This window comes from Mandrillus leucophaeus, unplaced genomic scaffold (assembly GCF_000951045.1).
Source record: "Mandrillus leucophaeus isolate KB7577 unplaced genomic scaffold, Mleu.le_1.0 Scaffold315, whole genome shotgun sequence".
Classification (NCBI taxonomy): domain Eukaryota; kingdom Metazoa; phylum Chordata; class Mammalia; order Primates; family Cercopithecidae; genus Mandrillus; species Mandrillus leucophaeus.
This window is the reverse complement of record NW_012103310.1, coordinates 1890185-1911667: the sequence shown is the minus strand read 5'-3', so window position 1 is coordinate 1911667 and position 21483 is coordinate 1890185. Positions and strand designations below refer to the sequence as shown.

At 37.0% G+C, this 21483-nt stretch overlaps 1 protein-coding gene across 2 annotated transcripts in view; it reads right to left on the bottom strand.

Moving 5' to 3' along the window:
* Nucleotides 1-21483, bottom strand: part of DYRK1A (dual-specificity tyrosine-(Y)-phosphorylation regulated kinase 1A) — a 98167-nt gene that overhangs the window by 18447 nt on the left and 58237 nt on the right. Inside the window, exons 4-9 of one of the 2 annotated variants that reach the window (XM_011987746.1) lie at nucleotides 16633-16752; nucleotides 14480-14668; nucleotides 9748-9895; nucleotides 5908-6194; nucleotides 3214-3360; nucleotides 773-913 (exon numbers count right to left, since the gene is read on the bottom strand). In XM_011987746.1, the coding sequence (XP_011843136.1) occupies nucleotides 773-913; nucleotides 3214-3360; nucleotides 5908-6194; nucleotides 9748-9895; nucleotides 14480-14668; nucleotides 16633-16752 (1032 nt within the window). The remainder of the gene's footprint in view (nucleotides 1-772; nucleotides 914-3213; nucleotides 3361-5907; nucleotides 6195-9747; nucleotides 9896-14479; nucleotides 14669-16632; nucleotides 16753-21483) is intronic. The other variant, XM_011987747.1, reaches the window with a different exon arrangement.

Here is a 21483-nt window from a genome sequence, read left to right as displayed (position 1 = left end):
TGGGGGGGTGGGGTCATATTCAATCACATATTTATAAATTACATTCATTCAATACTATGACCAAATTACAAAACATACGTTTACAGATCTATAAAACAAAAGTAAAAAATCAAGATGCAAAATGGGCATCATTTACTCTATTAAATTGACATAATTTAGGTATCTTTTAAAAAGTCCTCAGATAAAAGAAAATTACCAAAACAAACCTAATGTTTTAAAAACCTCACTTTCAAAGATTTTGGAGATGTGAAATTTTTGCTATCCAAGTCATTGAGCTAGGAATCTGAAGTCTATCAAAGGACTATCTAGGTAGTTAATATCCTTAGAAAAAAAATCACATACTACTTAAGCCAAAAATCATCTTCTGACATAATTTACCAACTGAACTTAAAAAAAAATCATTTACACCAATTGTGACTTCTGTTCACAGCTGCAGTATTAACTCACTACATGCCCAAGCTGTGAGAAACAAAGGTCAAACTTACTAATTCTTCTGTTGAAACAAAGTATGGTGATGTGATCAGCTGCCTCAAAATGCAGGCATACAGTTTTTAATATGAAGTTTTAAAGATAACTCTGACCATTAATCAAATACTGGTCCATACCTGATAGTTAGGTCAAACTATACTCAACTTCTGAACAAAATATCTATGTAAGGTATCAATAAAATCATTGACTGAAACACTGATTTCAAGTAAATGCAAAATGAGCTATAAAAAGACAGGTATGATAAACTTAATAAAGGCTCAAAACAGATATATTCTTATTTTACCCGTTTTCCATCTTTGGTCTTCTTTAAGTTCCAAGTGCCATCTGGCAACTTCTCAAAGAACTTTCTTGCTTTTGGTGCTTGGTCAAGAATATGAGCAGGTGGAATACCCAGAACTTCCACTATTTTATTCATCTGATCTACCTGTATTAAAAATAAAAACAATAAAACCTGTCATTTCTACTGTACATCTATCTACTCCTGCTCATCAAGTCATTCATTCATAAATAAACTGCACACCTCCTATGTGTCAGGCACTCCTCTAGATATCCAGCATACAGCAATGAACAAACACAAGAAAAGCCCTACCTTCCTTGATACCCCACAGAAGGGAATACCCCACAGAAGGGAAGATAGTCAATTAACAAACATATTATGTCAGGTAGCCATGGATACAATGTTGAACAGCAAGGAAACATGAGAGGAAGTTTTAAAGTTTCCGTTCTTGGAGAATTTTATTTAAATTTTTTTTTAATTTACTTATTTTTGAGACAAGGTCTCGTTCTGTCACCCAGGCTGGAGTGCAGCGGTGCAATCACAGCTCACTGCAGCCTTGACCTCCTCCCGGGCTCAAGTGATCTTCCCACCTCAGCCTCCTGAGTAGCTGGGACTACAGGCATGCACCACCATGACTAGCTAATTTTCTCTTTAGATGGAGTCTCACTCTATCACCCAAGCTGAAGCGCAGTAGCGCAATCTCAGCTCACAGCAACCTCCACCTCCCAGGTTCACGCAATTCCCCTGCCTCAGCCTCCCAAGTAACTGGGATTTCAGGCATGCGACACCAAGCTAGGCTAATTTTTGTATTTTTAGTAGAGACGGGGTTTCACCATGTTGACCGGGCTGGTCTCGAATTCCTGACAAGTGATCTGCCCACCTCAGCCTCCCAAAGTGCTGTGACTACAGGTGTAAGCCACTGCGCCCAGCTGTATCAATAATTAAATACATGATGTCAGACGCTGGCTAAGAACTATGGGATGAGAAGGGGTACTGCAACCATAAGTGGGGTATATGGTTTCACCGAGAATGTGACATCAGAACAAACACTAACATCAGCAAGGGACTAGCTCGGAAAGAGAATTTTAGGCACAGGAAGGAAGAAATGCAAAGGGCTGAGTATGGGCCTGTGGCTGGCATTTTCAACGGACCACAGAGAAAGCTGTGTATGGACCACAGAGTGAGGGAAGAAGGAGCGACCAGGTAGTGGTGAGAGAACTGGCATCAGAGGGAGCAGGAATCTGTGGGCTACTCAAAGGACCTCGGCCTTTAAAATGAGTAACATAGCAAAGTTTTTCAAATATTGTTTAAGCCCAAGAAAGATACTAATTTACAAAGTAAGATTTATACTAAAACAAAAACAAACTATGGCAGTTACTATCAAAGAGTAGCTCACCAGTTCAAGCTGAAATGAATTAAAAGGGGCTGGGCACAGTGGCTCACGCCTGTAATCTCAGCACTTTGGGAGGCTGAAGCGGGCAGACCACTTCAGGTCAGGGCAGGAGCTGCTCTCATGGTGAAACATCATTTCTAGTAAAAATACAAAAATTAGCCAGGCATGGTGGCGCTGCCTGTTAATTCCAGTTACTCGGGAGACAAGATTGTGCCACTATACTCCAGCCTGGGCAACAGAGCAAGACTCCATCTCAAAAAAAAAAAAAAATTTAAAAGAAGGATGGAAGAGACAAGTTTCTGACACCACCTATTAACAGCTGCATAATCCGGTACAAGTCATTAATGCCTTTGGCCTTTCTCTTCTCACTTAGAAATAGACTGATCAAGATCTGCAATGGTCCATTTTTTCTTTTAAAAAACAAACAAACAAAACCCCACAGGTGAATCGTTTTTAAAACAATGAAAGCCCGATTTCTCTGACTGCAGGGAGTTGTGGCCTGTCCCCGCCCTCCCATTCACTGCCTCTGACCTTCAAAAATATTCCAGAACACAGACTGAAAACCTGTGGAATACAGAATTGCACAGTCTCTGTAGCCCGACAATTCTATAATCTAGTTTACTCTACATTATTCAGACTGAGTATCCACCAGTCCTACTGATCATTACCTCTTCAACTCCAAATCATAATCTCAAAATTTAGAGTGATGTTTGTATCTCTGCAGGAAGGCCGTCATTCCTTATCATCTTTTAAGCTTTCTGTTACTGTATTTAAAACCTGTAAAATGTATGCCAAAATACTTAACACTTTCTAATCTAATTAACTGTTCTCCTTCATGAGTAGATTAAAATATCCTACTCCTATCTCATAATTCTAAACTTTACATTATATGACAACTGACAAATATGAAAAAATAGGTATATTCAAACTGACCTCACATTTGAATGATTAAATAGACATCTTTGCCTAAACACAACTTTTAAATTACACTGTCACAGATGAAAGACAAAAAGAAATTATGAAAACAGAATTTGTACAGCAATACATCATTTACCTCATTGGCACCACTGAACAGAGGTTCTCCAGTGTGCATTTCAACCAAAATACACCCGAGGGACCACATATCAATGGCAAGGTCATAAGGCATTCCCAGTAGCACCTCCGGAGACCGATAAAAGCGACTCTGAATATACTGGTATATCTGAAATATATTTCAAAATAGTATTACTTCAATTGCTCAAAACTGCAGTCAGCATTGGATTAAAAACACTAACGTGATATTAACAGAAAAGAATTGGCTAACTCCTGAATTAGGGTTCCACTGACTAATTTCAACATTAGACTATGAATATGGCTTAAAGAACTAAACATTTCTAGGGACTGGTTAATCTGATTGTGAAATGCATCATACGTAAAGATTCAAGCCCTTTCATTTAGTCTAATCCTACCTAGTCATCATGATATTTCTTAAAACAATTATGCCTCACTAGAAAAAAAAAAAAAAACACTATTGAAAGTAATTTATTTCCCTAATAATTATTTCTTCCTACTATGGCTGGCACTTAGTTTACCACTATCTTAACAACTAAATTGTATTTAAATTAACCTAAACAATGTATTTCTCAGCGTTAAAAGTCAAGTAACTTCAATATAATGTAATTTAAAATTCAGACACTTGTACTCTTGCTGTCTCACAGATAAATCCCAGAAACACTACCACATAAAGATTCAATTGAGAGCTGTCTCTGATCAATAGCTTCTTCTCTCTTCTCTCTCTACCTCCATCCAAGACTTCTTACAGAAACACAATCCTGACATGGACTATTTTCAATGAAGTAATGTGAGGATCTCTTCAAAGACCAATTTGTTTCACTTATTAAAAGGGGGAAAGAAAGAAAATCCTCCTAATTAAATTTCCTAACTTAACACCCAAACCATGCAGCCAGAAAGCTCATGAAATTTTCTGTGATTCCCACTGAAACCTCCAGCCAAGTCTTCAAGAACAATCTCAGGCCTCCATAGACAGGTCAACCAACCTTAAGGAACTATGAGAAGAAAGTCTAATTTAAAAGAACTGGGAAGAAGTACTGCATTTCCAAGGTTTTTATAAGCCAATACCACTGTTAACTCCCTAGGCCCAAACACCACTCCTGAGACTTTTATTTCACAGCTTATGTCAGGAACTTTGTCACCTCCCTATCTAATTTGTTTAAAGCAGTTGCTTTCCCCAAAACACACTTGCCCTACCACCTTCTGATTCTAATCCAGTAGATCTAGGGGCAGGGACATGGCAGGTCTATTTTAGAAATAACTTCCCGTGTGATGCCAATGAACTTGAATAATTAAAAACTTATTATAGGGATAATTGGCTTCTTTTGGCTAGACAGAAATAATAATGTTTAATATTAGGACAAAATATATAATTTGGCTTAAATAGGGGAAAAACTTCCCACCTCTATAATCTATTCAAATTACTCTTCAAGATGGGCATGTATTTTTCATTCACAATACACTCTATCCCACATAAACTATGAGCATCTCTTGATTTTTTGAAGGCATCTAAAACTGCAAACTTTGGTCCCTACTCCAATTTTTAAAAATTACTTCAACACTCGATAGCATCACTTCCATAAGAGAAGTTGCAGAAAATAACAAAAAGACAGTCCTATTAACTGGCTATAAATCCTTATGATTAATCTGTTATAGTTAAAGCCTGGACAAAAGTGGACAGGACAGAAAATTTCACTAATTTGGAAAAATAAGAAACAGAAAAGTCAGTATGAAAAATTAACATCTGTATGTTAGTTGGGTTTCTTTAAAACAGAAGAAATATAGTTTCAATACTTAAAAGCAAAAAGAATGGTGTTAAAAATGAGTAAAATATTATCAAATGGTGACACTAATTCCTTTCAAGAGGAGACCCCTATAACTTCTATTTTACATATAAAACAATGTCGTTAGAGTAGTTTTCATAATGCCGGAAGAATGACAGGAAAAAACTGCTTTCCTAAATCAGCTAAACTTTTCAGCACTACGAACACATTTGTTTTTAGCAGTCTCAAAAAAACCAGCTTGGGTATGTGTCAGAACTTAAGTAAATTTTAAGTAAGAGTGGGGAAAAGAAGACAAACTTATCTATCAAAACAAGTGCGTCTATCAACTGAATTTTCTATACTTTAGTACCATGACTAAGGCAAAATTACCTGCATTTTTCTGAACCATCAGTTTTTTAGAAAAATGATTTATCTTGATCCATCTTCAGAGAAGAATTTTACAGCAAAGATTCAATGTTCTAGTACTGAAAAGTCCCAAAATTTATACTAAAACCTTTACTTGAGAAATATAGTTACAAATCCCCTAATATTTAATCATTCCATCTCCTATTCTCTCCCTTAATCTTTTAGCATACATACAATTTTAAATATACCCATTTCAAAAAATTAATGTCTTTTGACTCAAAGTATTGCTATTTGCATTTTAAAAGGTATTTCCCCAAACAGATATGCACACGTTAAGTAAGTGCTACATTTTAAAGCTAAATAACCATCCAGTAATTGCCTCTAAATGGTATACACCTTAGTAACATTTCGAATATTAGGTTGGCGCAAAAGAAATTGTGATTTTGCCATTGCAAAAATGGCAACTGCAATGGCAAAAACCACAATTACTTTTGTGCCAACCTAACACCTACGCTGTCCTACTTCTATTTAATTCCTATTTAATTCACAAGTTCTGAAATAATACTTACCCTCTGTCCCAACTGACAAGAACTGCCAAAGTCAACAATCTTGATTGCACTGCGTTTGGGGTTACAAAGAAGGATATTTTCAGGTTTTAGATCACAGTGAATGATACTAAGTTCTGGAGTCGCAAGGAAAAGCAGTGCAGTGCACATCTGTTGTGCAAACTTTCGTGTGAGGTTCAAAGAGACCCCTCGGAAATTGGTGTTTCTCAGCAAGTCATAGAGGTTGTAGGAGAGCATTTCAAAAACTAAACAGAGATGGTTTCGAAACATAAAGTGACGTTTCAAATGCACTGAAAGAGAAAAGTTTCATTTTAAATTACATATACCAATAAATGAGAGTAACAAACACATGCACTCTCAAATGATCTATAACATTATTACAACATCAAATGCAGAGTTCAGTTAAAGTTTGGAGATCAGCATTTTGTAGTAACAGCAGTTTTTAATCAGTTAAGAATATCTAAGTTGCTCTTCTGCTGAATTAAACAGGTACAGCGTTTGTCAATAAGTGATATAAGGTAAGCAGTACTACCAAAATGCCTTGTTTCTTTAAAAGTCAGATCTGAAAACACAAGCAGCAAATGGACAAACAGTAGTAAGAATATTTCAGCAATTTTTATCTTCATTTATAAATGAAAGCACTTTTTACTTCCTGAGAGCCCTACCTCACAACTTCCTATGTCTAAGCTCCACCTACTGGGATCTCTGGTTTGTGACAATGCTGTACTTGGCAGCCCTCTGTGTAGGCTTTGAAATTTATCTGCGCTGCAGAACTTCACATTTCACTGGTAATTTTCTGTCACAATTTTCATTGATGGCTTTTTTTTTTTTTTTTTTCACCCTTTAGGCAAATACAACAAATGTTTGAAAATCATGCTTTGGTAAAAGTATTGGAGGACTTAACTGTGTTTATCAAATTAGTAAATGACAGCTCGTGTGTGAGACTGAAGGTTTGGAAAACTTCAAAATAAAGCTCAGCTCCAAGAAGAGATGATGAGGAGGCTTCTAAGTGGGGCAACAGCATAGAACACATAGGTCGCTATCACTGTTGACCCTCTAAAAGGGCTGAATACCCACTAAATTGCTTCAAAGATTGTGCTTTAAGTATTAACACTGACTTCACATCAGATGAGGTTATTCGATAAAGTGCTGTCCCTCCCTGTTAACAGTCTTACATACACCAAACTGAGCACCTGTGACACAACTGCAATGACATAAACTACCCATCTGTCAAGGTTACTTTCATTTTCTTTTACACTATTACAAAATGAGAGGTTTCTCTATAGATCTATCTGGAATAAACTGGAGAGTAATCAATGTCTGATCACTAAGAACTGTGGATACATTGTGTTTTCCTGGGAGTAGTCCTGGGCTGCCTGCCTCAAAGCAGTGGCCATCAATACTGCTTTTAGATCTTTCATGATATAGGTGATCTAAAGTTAGAATAAGTAACACAATAAAAATAACTACATGGCTATAGAGGAGTCTACAGCACAACTCGATACTAAAAACAACAAAGGAATCCTTAAACGTTACCTAAGAATGTAAAATATCTGTTCTTAGTCACTTCAGTTTATAGGTTTAAAACTAAAAATGTAGTTCCATGATACATGCTCACAATCATGGTCTATGTGTAGCTTTTAATCTCCTGGTTAAGCAGGAGCCACAAAATGAATGCAAAAAGTAACTGTGTCAGAATTCTAATGTGATTATAAAAATTCCTTTAAGAAGCTCTGTGATTAGAATGTTCGTCCAATGAAAGATCAACCTACTCAGTTTCACCTGACCTCACAATTCTTTATTCATTTACTTAGTATCTACAATGTGCTGACATTGTCAAAGAAAAATCAAACAAGCATATCTGCTCAGTCTTTTTAACTGAATTTTGGGGAGAATGGAGGGCTTGGCAAGACTTTGTTGTAGACTTAAACTGAATTTTAACTGGACCATGATGGCAGGTACCAAATAATCCAGATAAGAAATTTGGCTACATGGTAAAGTAGTAGATGTTTTTGAAAGTTCAAAGACAAGATGATAAAACTCATCAGAATAAATCACACTCATCAATCTTTTTAAATTAATTTACATCACAAAATATGACTTTCAGATACCTTAAGTTTAAGGTATCAATTCAATTGACATGAACTCGTCTAAAGTGCTTTTGTTTTCCAAACAGAATCTGTTTCTTGAGACATTATGCATTCACCATCTTCTAAAATAAGAATTTAAAAACTCATCCAAAGAGTATCTGTAATAACTAATAAAATTAATAAAATGATCATTAATGTCACTTTATTCAAAACAAAATACTAGCATTATACGTAACTGAGTAGCTAATATTTTTTGAGTATTTAACTATATGCCAGCTATGTCTTTTTTAAATAAAGCAGAATTAAAATGTTACAGTAATGCTATCAATATTTTTTCTGCTCCATAAGCAAATACTCAAGCATGAGGAGAAGGCAGGAGGCATGTTTAGAAATCACAGTGTAAGTCAATCATCCTTAGAATGTCCTTGATGTGCTTCTAAAACCTTTGAATGAAAATGGGTCACCTCATGTAAGTTGTAACTGACAGTGAACAGCAAAGTTTCATTGAGTGTGACAAGAAAGATTTTAAGGTAAGAATGGTATTATTATGAATTATATCAGTATCCATAAACTAAGAAAAATTAATACAAACTCATTTTATATTTTAACAATGAGGAATGAGAGGTATTTCACAAACAAAATCTAATCTAAACAATCTGAAGCTTTCCCTTTTTAAACATCCATTATTTGTTTCTACCTTTTTAAGGGGGGACCAAAGAACCATAATGTTTTCTTAAAAGAATCTGTTAAATAAAACTCAGCCTTACGTGTATCAAGTAAGGTCAGCATTTCTGAACACAAGTGACTATGGATCTGTGCTGATCTTAAGGTCTGTATCTTTGATTGATGGCATCTTATATGAATACTTAACAGGTTTTTCCTTGATGGTACATGAAATGATGGTGTCTTACAATCACTAACATACTAGATTTGATTAAAAATACTATGAAAGAAAGTGTATTAGAAGATGTCTTGTCCATGTATCAATTGGCCCTAGACTTCAGTATTTTCATAATTCTTCTGTCTCCTGTTTGTTTTCAGAAGGAAGACTACGCGAGAATGAAACAGACAGACTTTGGAGTGAGGCAGAAGTACTGTAGTTTCCGATCCTAGCTGCAGAGCCCTATGACCCTGGGTATGCGGCTTCTTATACAAACCACCTGTAATTTAAGGACTCTACCATCTTCCTTAAAAGACTGCTATAAATTATTACAGATGATGGAAGGAAAGCATAAGGAATGTGGTGGAAATTCAATAAGCAGTGGCTATTATCTCTTCTCTGTAGTCGTAAGTCTAATAGCTTCTAATGCCGCCAAGCTGATGAGGAGACTGGAGAGGAGCCTGAGATCTTGCTGCAGATGCCCCAAAAATGGTTCCGCAACCACTAACAACATACTAGCTCACAACTAGCTTCTGAGCTAGATTAGAAATGGTTAAAGTTACTGGAAAGATGACCCTATGGATAAATATGCATCATTAGCAAACAAATGGTACCAGTAAGCTGCAAATAAAAAAACACACACTACTCTCATTTTCTTCTACATGGTACGCTACCTGGAAGGCACATTCCCCAAGACTTAGACTATTACTACCAGATCAAGTCACTTATATAAATCTTCCTGTCCAACAGAAAAAAACAAATTTTTAATCTACCACTTTAAAATAAAATCAAAATATTTTGATAAAAAAGAACCATTAACTCAATGTTTTGGTCTGGGTTGGGGCACACTGCACTGTTTGCCTGTTTGTTTACCTATGTAGTATTTCATTTCAGTGTCATGTTTGTTCATGAGCTCAAGAAGTCGCACTTCTATCTGTGCTTGATTCAGAAAAGCCTTCTTGTTCTTTATTATTTTAATGGCAACCCATTCTTGCTCCACACGATCATATGCCTTTACAACCTAAAAGAGAAGATGATTCTCTATTTCATTAATTGCAACAATTTCACAATATTTATAATTCACCTTAATTATAACATTTACCTAATTCTCAATTATACATTTTTATAATTATCATTTTTCTGACCTCCCTAAGTAGAAGAGATCCTGTCTATTTCTATTCGATATATATCCATTTATCACACAGTAACTTTAAATCAATCCTTTAAATTGAATTTTTTTGCATTTGTACAGTATTTCTAAATATCCACAAAACAGATAATTTTCTTAATAAAATTAGATTAACTATTTTCCTCCTTCAGAAATAAATTATGAATCTTGACAACTGCTTAGGTTTTATCTTTCTTACTAAATAACACTATAGTTTTATAGTGTTTAACTCACCAAACTATTCTTTTAATGAGAGAAACCTGAACCCTAAGAATACGTATGAAATATTTTAAAGTTTATCTGCAGAAGGCTTCAGATAACTTTCTAACTTTCAATTAGATTTTCATACATAAAAACATAAGTATATAAAAGAAAAATCAGTTTCGACTTAAAAAAAAAAATCAAACACAAATTACCAGTAAAGTTCCACAATGCAACAAATGCTGTAATTGGGGGATTATGATAGTTTTAAAATGAGAATCACTGCTAAGGAAACCACAGAGTTCATGAGCACACATCACCATGCGTGCCTCTCACCTGAAATGTGACTCATCTAAAATGAGGTACATACTACTATAAAAGATTTACATAAACATTACAAAATCAATATATAAGTAAAAGAAAACATTACCTCTTATTAACCACTGACAATCATTACAACTAATAAAATAGAAGTTACATTTATATCATACATTGTCTGAAAAAGTAATTCTTTTAGATACATTTTCTAGCACATTCAAAAAGTCTGGGGATGGGGAAGAAACTCCAAATGATTCCAAGGTGTAGGATGAAATCATAAGGTCAGGCAGAGGATGGAACGTATGTTCTCAGATCTTCATCAGTCAAGGCTAAATCTACTGTGACAGATTCTGAGTGGCTCAAGCGAAATCAAACTTGGAATAAAAAATGCACTAATATCCGGTTTCACTTAATTCTAAAAGACACTATCTGTGGTCTTTTATAACAGAGGCTACCCTTGTAAACATGTGGCTAAGTGGTTCTGATACACTTCTGTTTCACTGGATGTTCTGACTGCACTAAGAGTTGCTGTTCAGTGCCCAGATCCTGATGAGCTGCACGACAAAGGACACTCATGGGGGCCTGAGGATCTACTGACTTGCCAAACAGTTAACGGGTTAACTGACAGTTTTTGACCATGAATTACAAATTCAATAAGGTGTTCTTGTTTTTTTTCTTTTACATCAATGACTAGAGAATTTAACTGGTCTAGAGCCCAGACATCAGTAATTTTTCAGGTAAGCTCCCCAAGAAATTTAAATACGCAATCAGGATTGATAAGTATTGGCTACGGAAATGGAGATATCCCTTATTTGACAATAACCTGACACAGAACGTGGAGAAAGTCTGACCAAGTCTATACAGAAGATATTACTCTGCTGAGGGACAGGACCTGAACTTCAATGTGGACACTGCACAACTCCTCAGCCCAAGAGTTTGGGCAGTATCAGTCTGCCCTGGGAAAAAGGAGTTCAATGTCAAACGGGCCTCTGTCATCACAGAGTTCTGTGCTCACTTCTTCTGTGGAATCTGAGTGTGAGAAAAACTAAGGTGAAGGGGAGAAGAAAAACGTAACTATGAGCACAAAGACTGAATCATCAGGGGCAAATCAGCTTAGAGAGCAGCCTGTATGGCCACAATTTGCATGGCAGATGTCAGGAAAGTTAGAAAGTAACCTATTAGGCCCAGTGCAATGGCTCATGCCTGTAATCCCAACACTTTGGGAGGCCAAGGCGGATGGATCACCTGAGGTCAGGAGTTGGAGACCGGCCTGGCCAACACTGGTGAAATCCCATCTCTACTAAAAATACAAAAATTAGCCAGGCGTGGTAGGGGGCACCTGCAATTCCAGCTACACAAGAGGCTGAGGCAGGAGAATCACTTGAACCCAGAAGGCGGAGGTTGCAGTGAGCCAAGATCGCACCATTACACTCCAGCCTGGACGACAAAAGGAAAACTCCATCTCAAAAAATAAAAAATAAAAAAAAAAAGTGACCTCTTAAGTGCAACTGCCCAAATGTTAGTGAAGTTGTCATGGCAGAGGTAGCAATGTCTAGGTCTAGAGCAGCAGTCCACAACCTTATGGGCATCAGGGACCAGTTTTGTGGAAAACAATTTTTTCATGGCCAAGGTAGGGCTGAGGTGGATGGTCTGATGATCAAACTGTTCCACCTCAGATCATTAGGCATTAGATTTTCATAAGGAGTATGCAATCTAGATCGCTCGCATGCACAGTTCACAATAGGGTTTGAGCTCCATTGAGAATCTAATGCTGCTGATCTGAGAGGGTGGAGCTCAGGCGGTAACGTTTGCTGGCCCACTGCTTCCCTCCTGCTGTGTAGCCGGGTTGGAAACCAGTAGAGGGTGTTCACACCATTAGTTAAGGACTGGGCCTGACAAATGCCTTTCCTTAAGAGACTGACAGAGAAGCTGCTTCGTACTGACAAACAGGAATACCTTAATCAAGAGGGACTCCCAGGCCATGTGTGGTGGCTCAGGCCTATAATCCCAGAACTGTGGGAAGCTGAGATGGGAGGACTGCTTGAGCCCACGAGTTCAAGACCAGCCTGGGCAACACAGTGAGATCCCGCCTCCACAAAAAACAACAAATTAACCAGGCATGGTGGCACGTGCCTGTAGTCCCAGCTACTCTAGAGGCTGAAGTAGGAGGATCACTTGAGCCCAGGAGGTCGAGGCAGTGAACCATGATCACTACTCCACTGTGCTTCCGCCAAGGTGATATAGTGAGACCCTGTCTCAAAAAAAAAAAAAAAGAGCACTCCCAAACCACTGAAAAACCCCTCAGAAGAAAAAGAGGTTATAATTCAAGGAAAAAGTCCCTGGATTATGTGTAGTTACCAAAATTCTTTCAAATCATGGGAAGAAGACATATACACGTGACATCAGGGACTGATAGGGCCACATTGGAGTGACACAGGTCTAACAAAAATGTTCATATTTGCTTACACGTTTATTTTTCTGGATTTAGACCTGTGGCTGCTAATGACATACAGTACATTTTCTGTTTTAATCATGATGACTTTTTCCTCACAGGTTAAAAAGGAGCATATATTTTGCTTTCTCTCAGGGCAGGAACAGAGAAGTAAGCACATGCAGGTTCCATAGTTTAAGAAAACAAAACAAAAAAAACAACAAAAGGCAATTCAGGAAAAGTCATTTTGATTCCCATTCTATCCTCATCACTGAAAAATCAGAAGATGTATTTGGACTGCAGGTTAATAACCATCTCGTTCCACAAGGGTTGCAAGGCAGAAGAGACTGGGACTATCGGCAAATCACACCTCAAACAAAACAGAGTTCTGTGACTCAATGTGATAGAAGGACTTACAACTGGGAACAGCTGGGGGATCACAGCCAGAGATCCCCCAACATTTTTTTTTTTTTTTTTTTTTTAAATAAATAGAGACAAGGTCTCGCTATATTGCCCAGGCTGGTCTGGAACTCCTAGGCTCAGGTGATCCTTCTGCTTCAGCTTCCCAAAGTACTGGGATTATAGGTGTGAGTCACCACACCTGACCCGAAAAAATCTTTTTAAAAGTACAAGAAGGCTAGGCATGTGGCTCACGCCTGATATCCCAGCACTTTGGGAGGCCAAGGCAAGTGGATTACCTGAGGTCAGGAGTTCGAGACCAGCCTGGTCAACATGGTGAAACCCTGCCTCTACTAAAAATACAAAAATTAGCCAGGCACGGTGGCACACACCTGTAATCCCAGCTACTTGGGAGGCTGATGCAGGAGAATCATTTGAACCTGGGAAATTGAAGTTGCACTGAGTCGAGAGTGCACCACTGCACTCCAGCCTGGGTGATAAGAGAGTCTGTCTCTAAATAAATAAATAAAGTATAAGGAGAAAGACCAAAAACTCTTGGTATTGGTGAGACTGATACAAGAGACTAAAACTGCCTGCCTGCTTAGAAGTCTGGTATAGTTACAACATGAGGTGGGAGAAAAAGCCAGAGAACAACCCCCAGCTTTCCAAAGCCTCCTGAAAAGTGAGTGGACTCCCACTGTGCCACCTGAACATGGTAAGTCTTTTCTCTTTGAAGTGGTCTATCAGAGAAGAAGGTAAATATCTCTAGCACAGGTAATTAACAATCATCTACAGACTACACAAGACCCCTAACAAAAAGGCAATACTATCTATTAGTGATTTAAATTTACCAGTCATTAGTAAAATGAGTACTTGGTAGCCATAGAAGTTTTTAGAAGTCTAAGGAGTTTTTATTACTGATGCAGTATCACTACCTTTAAAGAATTATGGTCATCCAAATACTTGCATATCCACTGCTGAGCTCTATTTGCAAATATTAAAAGTATACTTGAGGAAGGGCTGTAACAACAAGATTCACTAAGAAGTTCTTTCTAATTAACGAAATTCAGAATTTTCCATTAAATTACCTGTCCAAAGGAACCTTTGCCTATCAAGGAGTCGATTTCGTAACGATCCATCCACTTTTCTCCGTTTTTTACAATATAATCATAGTTATCATCATCATAACCATCATTGTAAACCTTCCGTTCCTTCTTATGACTAGAATCGTCTCCCTGGCCCTGTTGGTGTCTTCGCTTCTTTTTTGCATAGTAAACCTGAAATGAGAATACATAGTGTTAACTGTAAAATTTAAATCACTGTGAGGGGAAGGGAATTATCAGTGTATATTGAGACACATCTGTTTTCTACAGTTGACATTTGAGTTAGAAAATAACACTGATATAACCAACAAAAAAATGTCTACAGTGAAATTCATTGTAGTTACACTGTTTATAGACTTTGTAAATAAAAAATGTTACGTGACTTGTCCAAAGTATGCCATTCAAGAAAAGTAAAAGGACCTAGTTTATATTTATTTGTTAAAGTATAATTTATATACAGTGAGGTGGCACGGATCTTAAGAGTTCAACATGAGGAATTTTGACAAAAGTTACCAAATGCCAAACAGCCAAGTAACAGCCAAGTAACATTTTCATCTACCTCAAGTTCAAGTTCTCTCATGCCCTCTTCCAGTCAATCCCAACTTAACATTTGGGATATAAATTCCCTCTTCTGTAACTTGCATGTATTTATTTGTATTTGATTTTATGGCCACGTATTTTTAGAATAATTTTAAATGTAAGCAAACTGATGTTTTACTAAAATAAATAGGCCCTCTGAGACATGCCCAGTTTTTAAACTTATAAAAATATAACGATTAATGAAAAACAGCTATGGCCCCTTTGCCCCCACTCCCAAAGACCGTAAGCCTATGGTTAATCACAGGCTGAGTTATTTTCTTTAACACTGTTTCTAAGACTAGTAAAAAAAATAACAGATGAACTAGGAAATAGTCCAGGTAACTGGTAAACTAAGTTTGGCGAAATTATAAATTACACTGCATGGAGTAACATCTGAAAAAGTCTACTTTATAAGATGGTAAGACATATTAAAACAAGCTCCAACAAAGCTACTGTTAACAACAGTTTAACTGTAGCTTTAACAATTTATCAGAAAATAACAAATTTAAATTAATATACTGTTATCAACAATTTATCAGATATATTCATATAATCACAAGCTAGTCTGGAACATGTTTATAATACATAAATGTGTACAAAATCTAACTCAGAAATGTTTCTCACAGAGTTCATTCTAATTTTATGTTGCCGCACTGCCACTGTAATGTAGTAATACTGGCATTAAATAACATTAAGTTGCTATAAAATTTGCATGTACCTAAGAACATCTTTTCACTTTTCAGCTAAGCAGCTCTAAAGCTGGCAAAGGACAAGCCTTCAACACGAAAGGGTGCAGGGCTCCCACTGGAAGAAGAAAGAAGGCATGGGTTCTTCTCCAGAAATGTTCCTTTAATAATAACTTTGGAGACAGAGTTGAAGCCACAAGCAAATGGCAATCAAGCCAATGGTCCAAGACACCAGAAAAAATGTTGGTGGCAAAACACCAAGTTGTAAGGCAAGCAATTTAAAGTGCTGTGTCTGTTTTTTATCTTATTTACTTACAACAAAAAGGCTTCTGGACATCTTATCATAAAAAGACATAGATAAAAGAACACACATAAAAATTTAAAAGACAATAAAATCACAGAAATATAGATAGATCAAATACACTAGGCCAAATGCCTGTAACTAGGTATTAAACATATTTCAGAGCTTTCTGACACCCATGGCAAAAGTAGAAACAAATATATAAAAATTCAAGCAAAAATTCTAACACATATATACTTTTAGAGTCCTTATTCCCCTTGTTTTGAATAAGAGTTATTATAGAAGTAACTCAAATGAAATAAAGAGAAACAAATAAAAATTTTTAAAAATATATTAAATACAACCTTTAAAAATCAAGTTATACACAATTATCTTTATACTTTGCAGTCCTTGTTAATATATATTTTACATAGTTGTAATTATATTATTTCTAAATCATTAGTCTTCATAATAATCATCAATATGACAATTACTAGGAATGAAAAAAGTTTAGGGTAGATAGGTCACAAAATCACTTTTTTTCTCACTGACGTACTGCAAGATAGATGTTATTACAACAAATCAAGTCTTACCTCATTAATATGCTTGTATGTTTTGATCAAGTCAACAGAAAGTTTTCTCAGGGGAGCAGTTGCTGGGTCACGGAAGGTTTGGGGCATCCGCCTCTGTAACATGACAATATCAGGCATCACCTTAAATAGACAGAAAAGACTAGCACTTTAACTATACTGCACTGATACAAATTCCCTCTTCTGTAACCTGCATGTATCTACTTTTTAAAAGACATCTACATTAGATGATTATACATTCTCTCTCCAAGTTCCCTTTTATGTGGATTCCAATAAAGACAACCACTAGAACAAACAAATGAAATTAGAAGATAATATGCCCAGCTGCCTGAGGCTTTGATCCTATTCCGCCAAATTTAAAGTGGTGGAATTGCAGACATACCCCAATCTAGGAGACCCACAGGATGCTGCCCATGAGGGCTTCTCTACCACACAATTAGCCCAAAGAAAATTTTTTTCTGAATTATTCCTAAAACCTGACCAGGTTCACAACTAGCCAACAAAGATAAACCCAGCCCTCAGAGGCAACTTTCAGCTTCCTTAACATAGAATTTCAGGACCCAGCTGGCACCAAAAAAGGAGGCTGGCAGCAGAGCCCCATTCCCTCCAACTGCTCCTAACAAGAAATTCAGCTCCTAATGCCACCAGACTCAGCTGCCCTCTGACAAACATCTGCCCCTAACCAAGACTTGCCCTCACAGTCCCCCCGTTCCCTGATCCCAACTCATGGCTCTCAACACTTCTGACAGCCAATGAGGGGTTGCACCATGAGCATCCTGCTAGACTGTTTCCACAGCCATTACAACAGAGGACAGAGCAGGGGCATGCACCCCCTCTATACACACACCCAGGAGTGCTGCGGCTAGCGTCAATGATTCTGGATTGCTGTCCCAGTGCCACTGCTCCAGCAAGAGTCATGCCTCAGTCAAAGGGTTCCCAATGGGGGTTCTTAAAATCAACAGATCCTCAAAACCAATTATTTCCATCAAGGTGGTCACAGCCATTCCCCCTGGCCCATCCCTGTGTTCCTGCCCAACTCTTCTGGACATTTGTGCTGGGAAATGAGCCAGAAGACCCTGACACAACCTCTCTCCAAGGACACTCGGGTCAATCTGAGGGGCAGAGTGACAGTAAACACATCATACTAAGACCTCACAAAAATGTGTGGAGTCATGGTATACTTGTTAACCTAACCCACACCAAAAAAGAGAAGAGGGGAGGGTTGTACCAGTGGGCAGAACAGGAAGCATCACCATCCATGTGGTCTGAAAAGATAAAACTGTTATGGCATTTACCTACGTGCGCTTTATCATGAACCAACATTAACACTGGTTTCTTCTGCATGTATACTCAAACTCTAAACAGTTGTTACCCAGAGGGCAGATTCACCCATTTACTGAAATAACAGAGCCTCTTCTCAAGGACCTCTGCTTCTTAAAATTCCAAATAAGGCTGAGGGAGGGGGGGAACCCTTGGTGATTATAACTATTTGTCTGACAAAAATCATCAGAATTAAGATGATGTAACTTATTTAATTTTTCAAATATATAGTCTTACTTTTCTGAACAGTAGGTAATGCTAAGTTCACAGAATATTTTTATACTATTCCTTAAGGACTTAATGCATAAATTAATATGGGTAATAAACATGTTAGTTTTTTTGTGAATGAATGCTGTAAGCATTTAGGGTGATGAAAGGTTTCCCTTAAATGTGTTTCCTTTTTTAAGTTCCCAGCATTGTTTTCATGCAGGTAGTTTATTCAGTAATCCCCTTTCTTGGGCTGGTGGAGTACAGCCTAAATGTGAGGTTTCACAAAATCTGAATCAGTGCAATGCTTCATATTACAGCTATAATAAAACTTGATAGGAAGTATAAGCCATTGGTAGGGTCAACCGAATAACTTAACAATAAAGTAACAGTAACACTAGCAGGTGTTTACTGAACATGTTTTTAGCATGCATATTTTTACAAGTCTCCCATGTAATCCCCTCAACAATCTCAAGGGAGTTAAATAGCATTCCTGTGACCATTTTACACAAGAGAAACCAGAGTCTCCAATGTTAAAGAACTTGACCAAGGTCCCAGAGCCAGTTAAAGAACAGGAAAATCACCATCCGTGTGGTCTGAAATATTATCATAGTGCAGTTCCTGTAATATTATAGCTGAAGATGTCCAGGCCTAACTCCAGACTCTTAACAAGGACACTCTTGCCAGGAGCTCCCTATCAATGTTACGGCTCTAGTCTACCCTCTTAGCAATCATTTTTAGGCTATTTGTTGGGCAAAGTAATTGAGGTATGCCTAAAATAAACACATACATTTATTGAAATTAGTTACATAAAAAAACTGTGAATGTCTTTAAGTTTTTAACTTGCCAATTTACAATTCCACTGGTATTTCAAACATCTGAAAAAAGAATCAGTGACTACATCCAGGAGTAATGATGCTCACTTAAAAACACCAAAATCACACACAATTAAAAAAACAATTTTAAACATATAGTACATATACAAAACAGAATATAAACATGAGTTACATGATCAAATTTCTGCACTCCATATGAGTGTGTGCTGTGTGCTTAGCATTTCACAAAACATTGCTAACCTTTTCTACAACCGGTCAAACTCTGCCTACAAGGCCAAGTTGTTTGTATTTCATGCAAACAACACCCTGTATTGAGATGCTCAAAATACATGGAAAGAACAAATAAATGTCTACAAAGCAAGTAATACTCCTGTGCTTTCATTGTGATTTCATGTTAACCAAATTTTTGTTTTGGAACATTGTGATGCCATCAGTACATATCCAGAACTAGAAAGTAGCTTTTCCAAATACCTACTTTTACATCTATACTAAGACTCAAGGCCAGAACTAAGCATCTGACACTTTCTCTACTTCCTGCTTCGGCTAGTCAAAGTTAAGACAATGTACAGTAATAGAGCAAGTTCCCTTCTACCTTCTAAACCAAAAAGTAAGCCCATGGTGTTCAGAGGACCCAGGAACTCACCAAGCTGCAGGAATGACCCCTTTAGCAAGGGGAGTAACCTAATAAAAGGGAAGTTGATGTGACCTCCTCCTGCTGCCTCAGCTATCTGGCTCTGGAAGCTAGAAACAGCATGCCCTCAACGCTCACATCTCTGGCTCCTTTTACTTCACCCAGATTACAAAACTCCTGCTTAGATCAGTTATAAGAGCTAAAACAATAATTAACTTTTTTCCTGAAAAGATTCTTTACTATAAGCTCTAGGACTCCTTTCAAAAACTGTTTTCCATTATAATACTTATTTCATTTTATTTATATTTACCTCCTGTTTTCATATATAATGAAGAATCAGAAACACTGTATTCTGCCTTTATTATTTTGAGAGCATTAATAAAGCTGAGTAGCATCCGTAACACATATCCAGGGTACTAGGAGAAATGAGGGACTATGAAAGGTATTGTGAAAACTAGAATAGCCCAGAAACTCAGCATTCCAAACATCAGTCATCCTGTTCTACACCTACTTTTTGCTCTATTTCTCAAAAGACATCTGGTAGGATGATTAACAAGAAACAATGGAAATTACATAATGAAATTACAGTAAGTTTATAGCTAAAAGGTACTTTGTATGTGTGGAGGAGTTCTAGTCGGAGGTGCCAGTTTTACACCCCAGGAACAGATATGACCTGACTCAAATCCTACAACCGACCAAGTCAACCATGAGCCGACCAAGACCTTGAAGCCAGGTTCTATGAATAGGCTTAATACACAGCCTACACTTTAGTTACAGGAAAGGTATTCTCTACTATGACTCCCTTATTAGGCCCAGAAATTTTTGGATTTTGGCAGAAATATTTGGCTGAGTATTATTACTTTAAATATAGTCTTTTTACATCACATAAATCTTTAAAAGTATTTCACAGCTTAAAACAGAAATAGTAAGTAAAATATCTCTTATTTTATATGATCCAAATACACATAAGATGTTAGTTGGATATAAAAATAGGTGCTTTGCTAATTAAATTATTTACTAAAATAATATAATGATAAAAATGACTTTAAAGGACTGGAAGTTTCCTAGCCCTCTGCAGACACCAGAGGTTAGACCTGAAATAGCACTGTATCTAAGAAGAAGGAAGCCTGCTCACACACATGGAAAAGTCACAAATAGCAGCGCAGTCCTTTCAGCTGTGGAACACATTAAAAACAGCACTCTGCCTGACAGGCTGCTTTGGAACAAGCAGGAAAATTAACCTGAATCAACTTGGCTTCCTCAAAGTGCAAATGGATCATCATGTTATTATTATTAGATTTCCAGGAAGTTTTCTTCTGGTACACAATTAAACACTTCCTAAACTTGGACATCCTGAACAACTGTCCCAATTCTCAAACACACAACTAAACTCAATCAATTCACTGCATAAAAGAAAATCTTAAGTCCTGCCAAAATTCATCTTATTGTAACTATTTAACTGTGAATGTCATTAACGTGTTATATATCGTATAAACACTATGCCAGCCTAACTACTAGCAAAATTTTATTACAAACACATTTTAATACAAACAAGACACCCCTTAATAAAGATGATGTGTCGCTGTAACCAATTTTTCATTAAAACCATAAATATAACTGAATTAGAGAAAATACAATTCCTTCAAATAATCCAGGAAAAGAAATACTTTTAAATCTCCCAACTCTTTTATCCTCACACGATATATTAAAAGAACTAAACAAAAGAATGGCAAACCAAATTTCTAAGTCCATGGAAAAGCAGCCATTTTCAGTGCTCATCACACATCAAATATCAGCGGGGCAAGAAACTTTATCTCACAACTGCAGCTAATAAGTCTCCCCAAACCAAAATCAATGTAG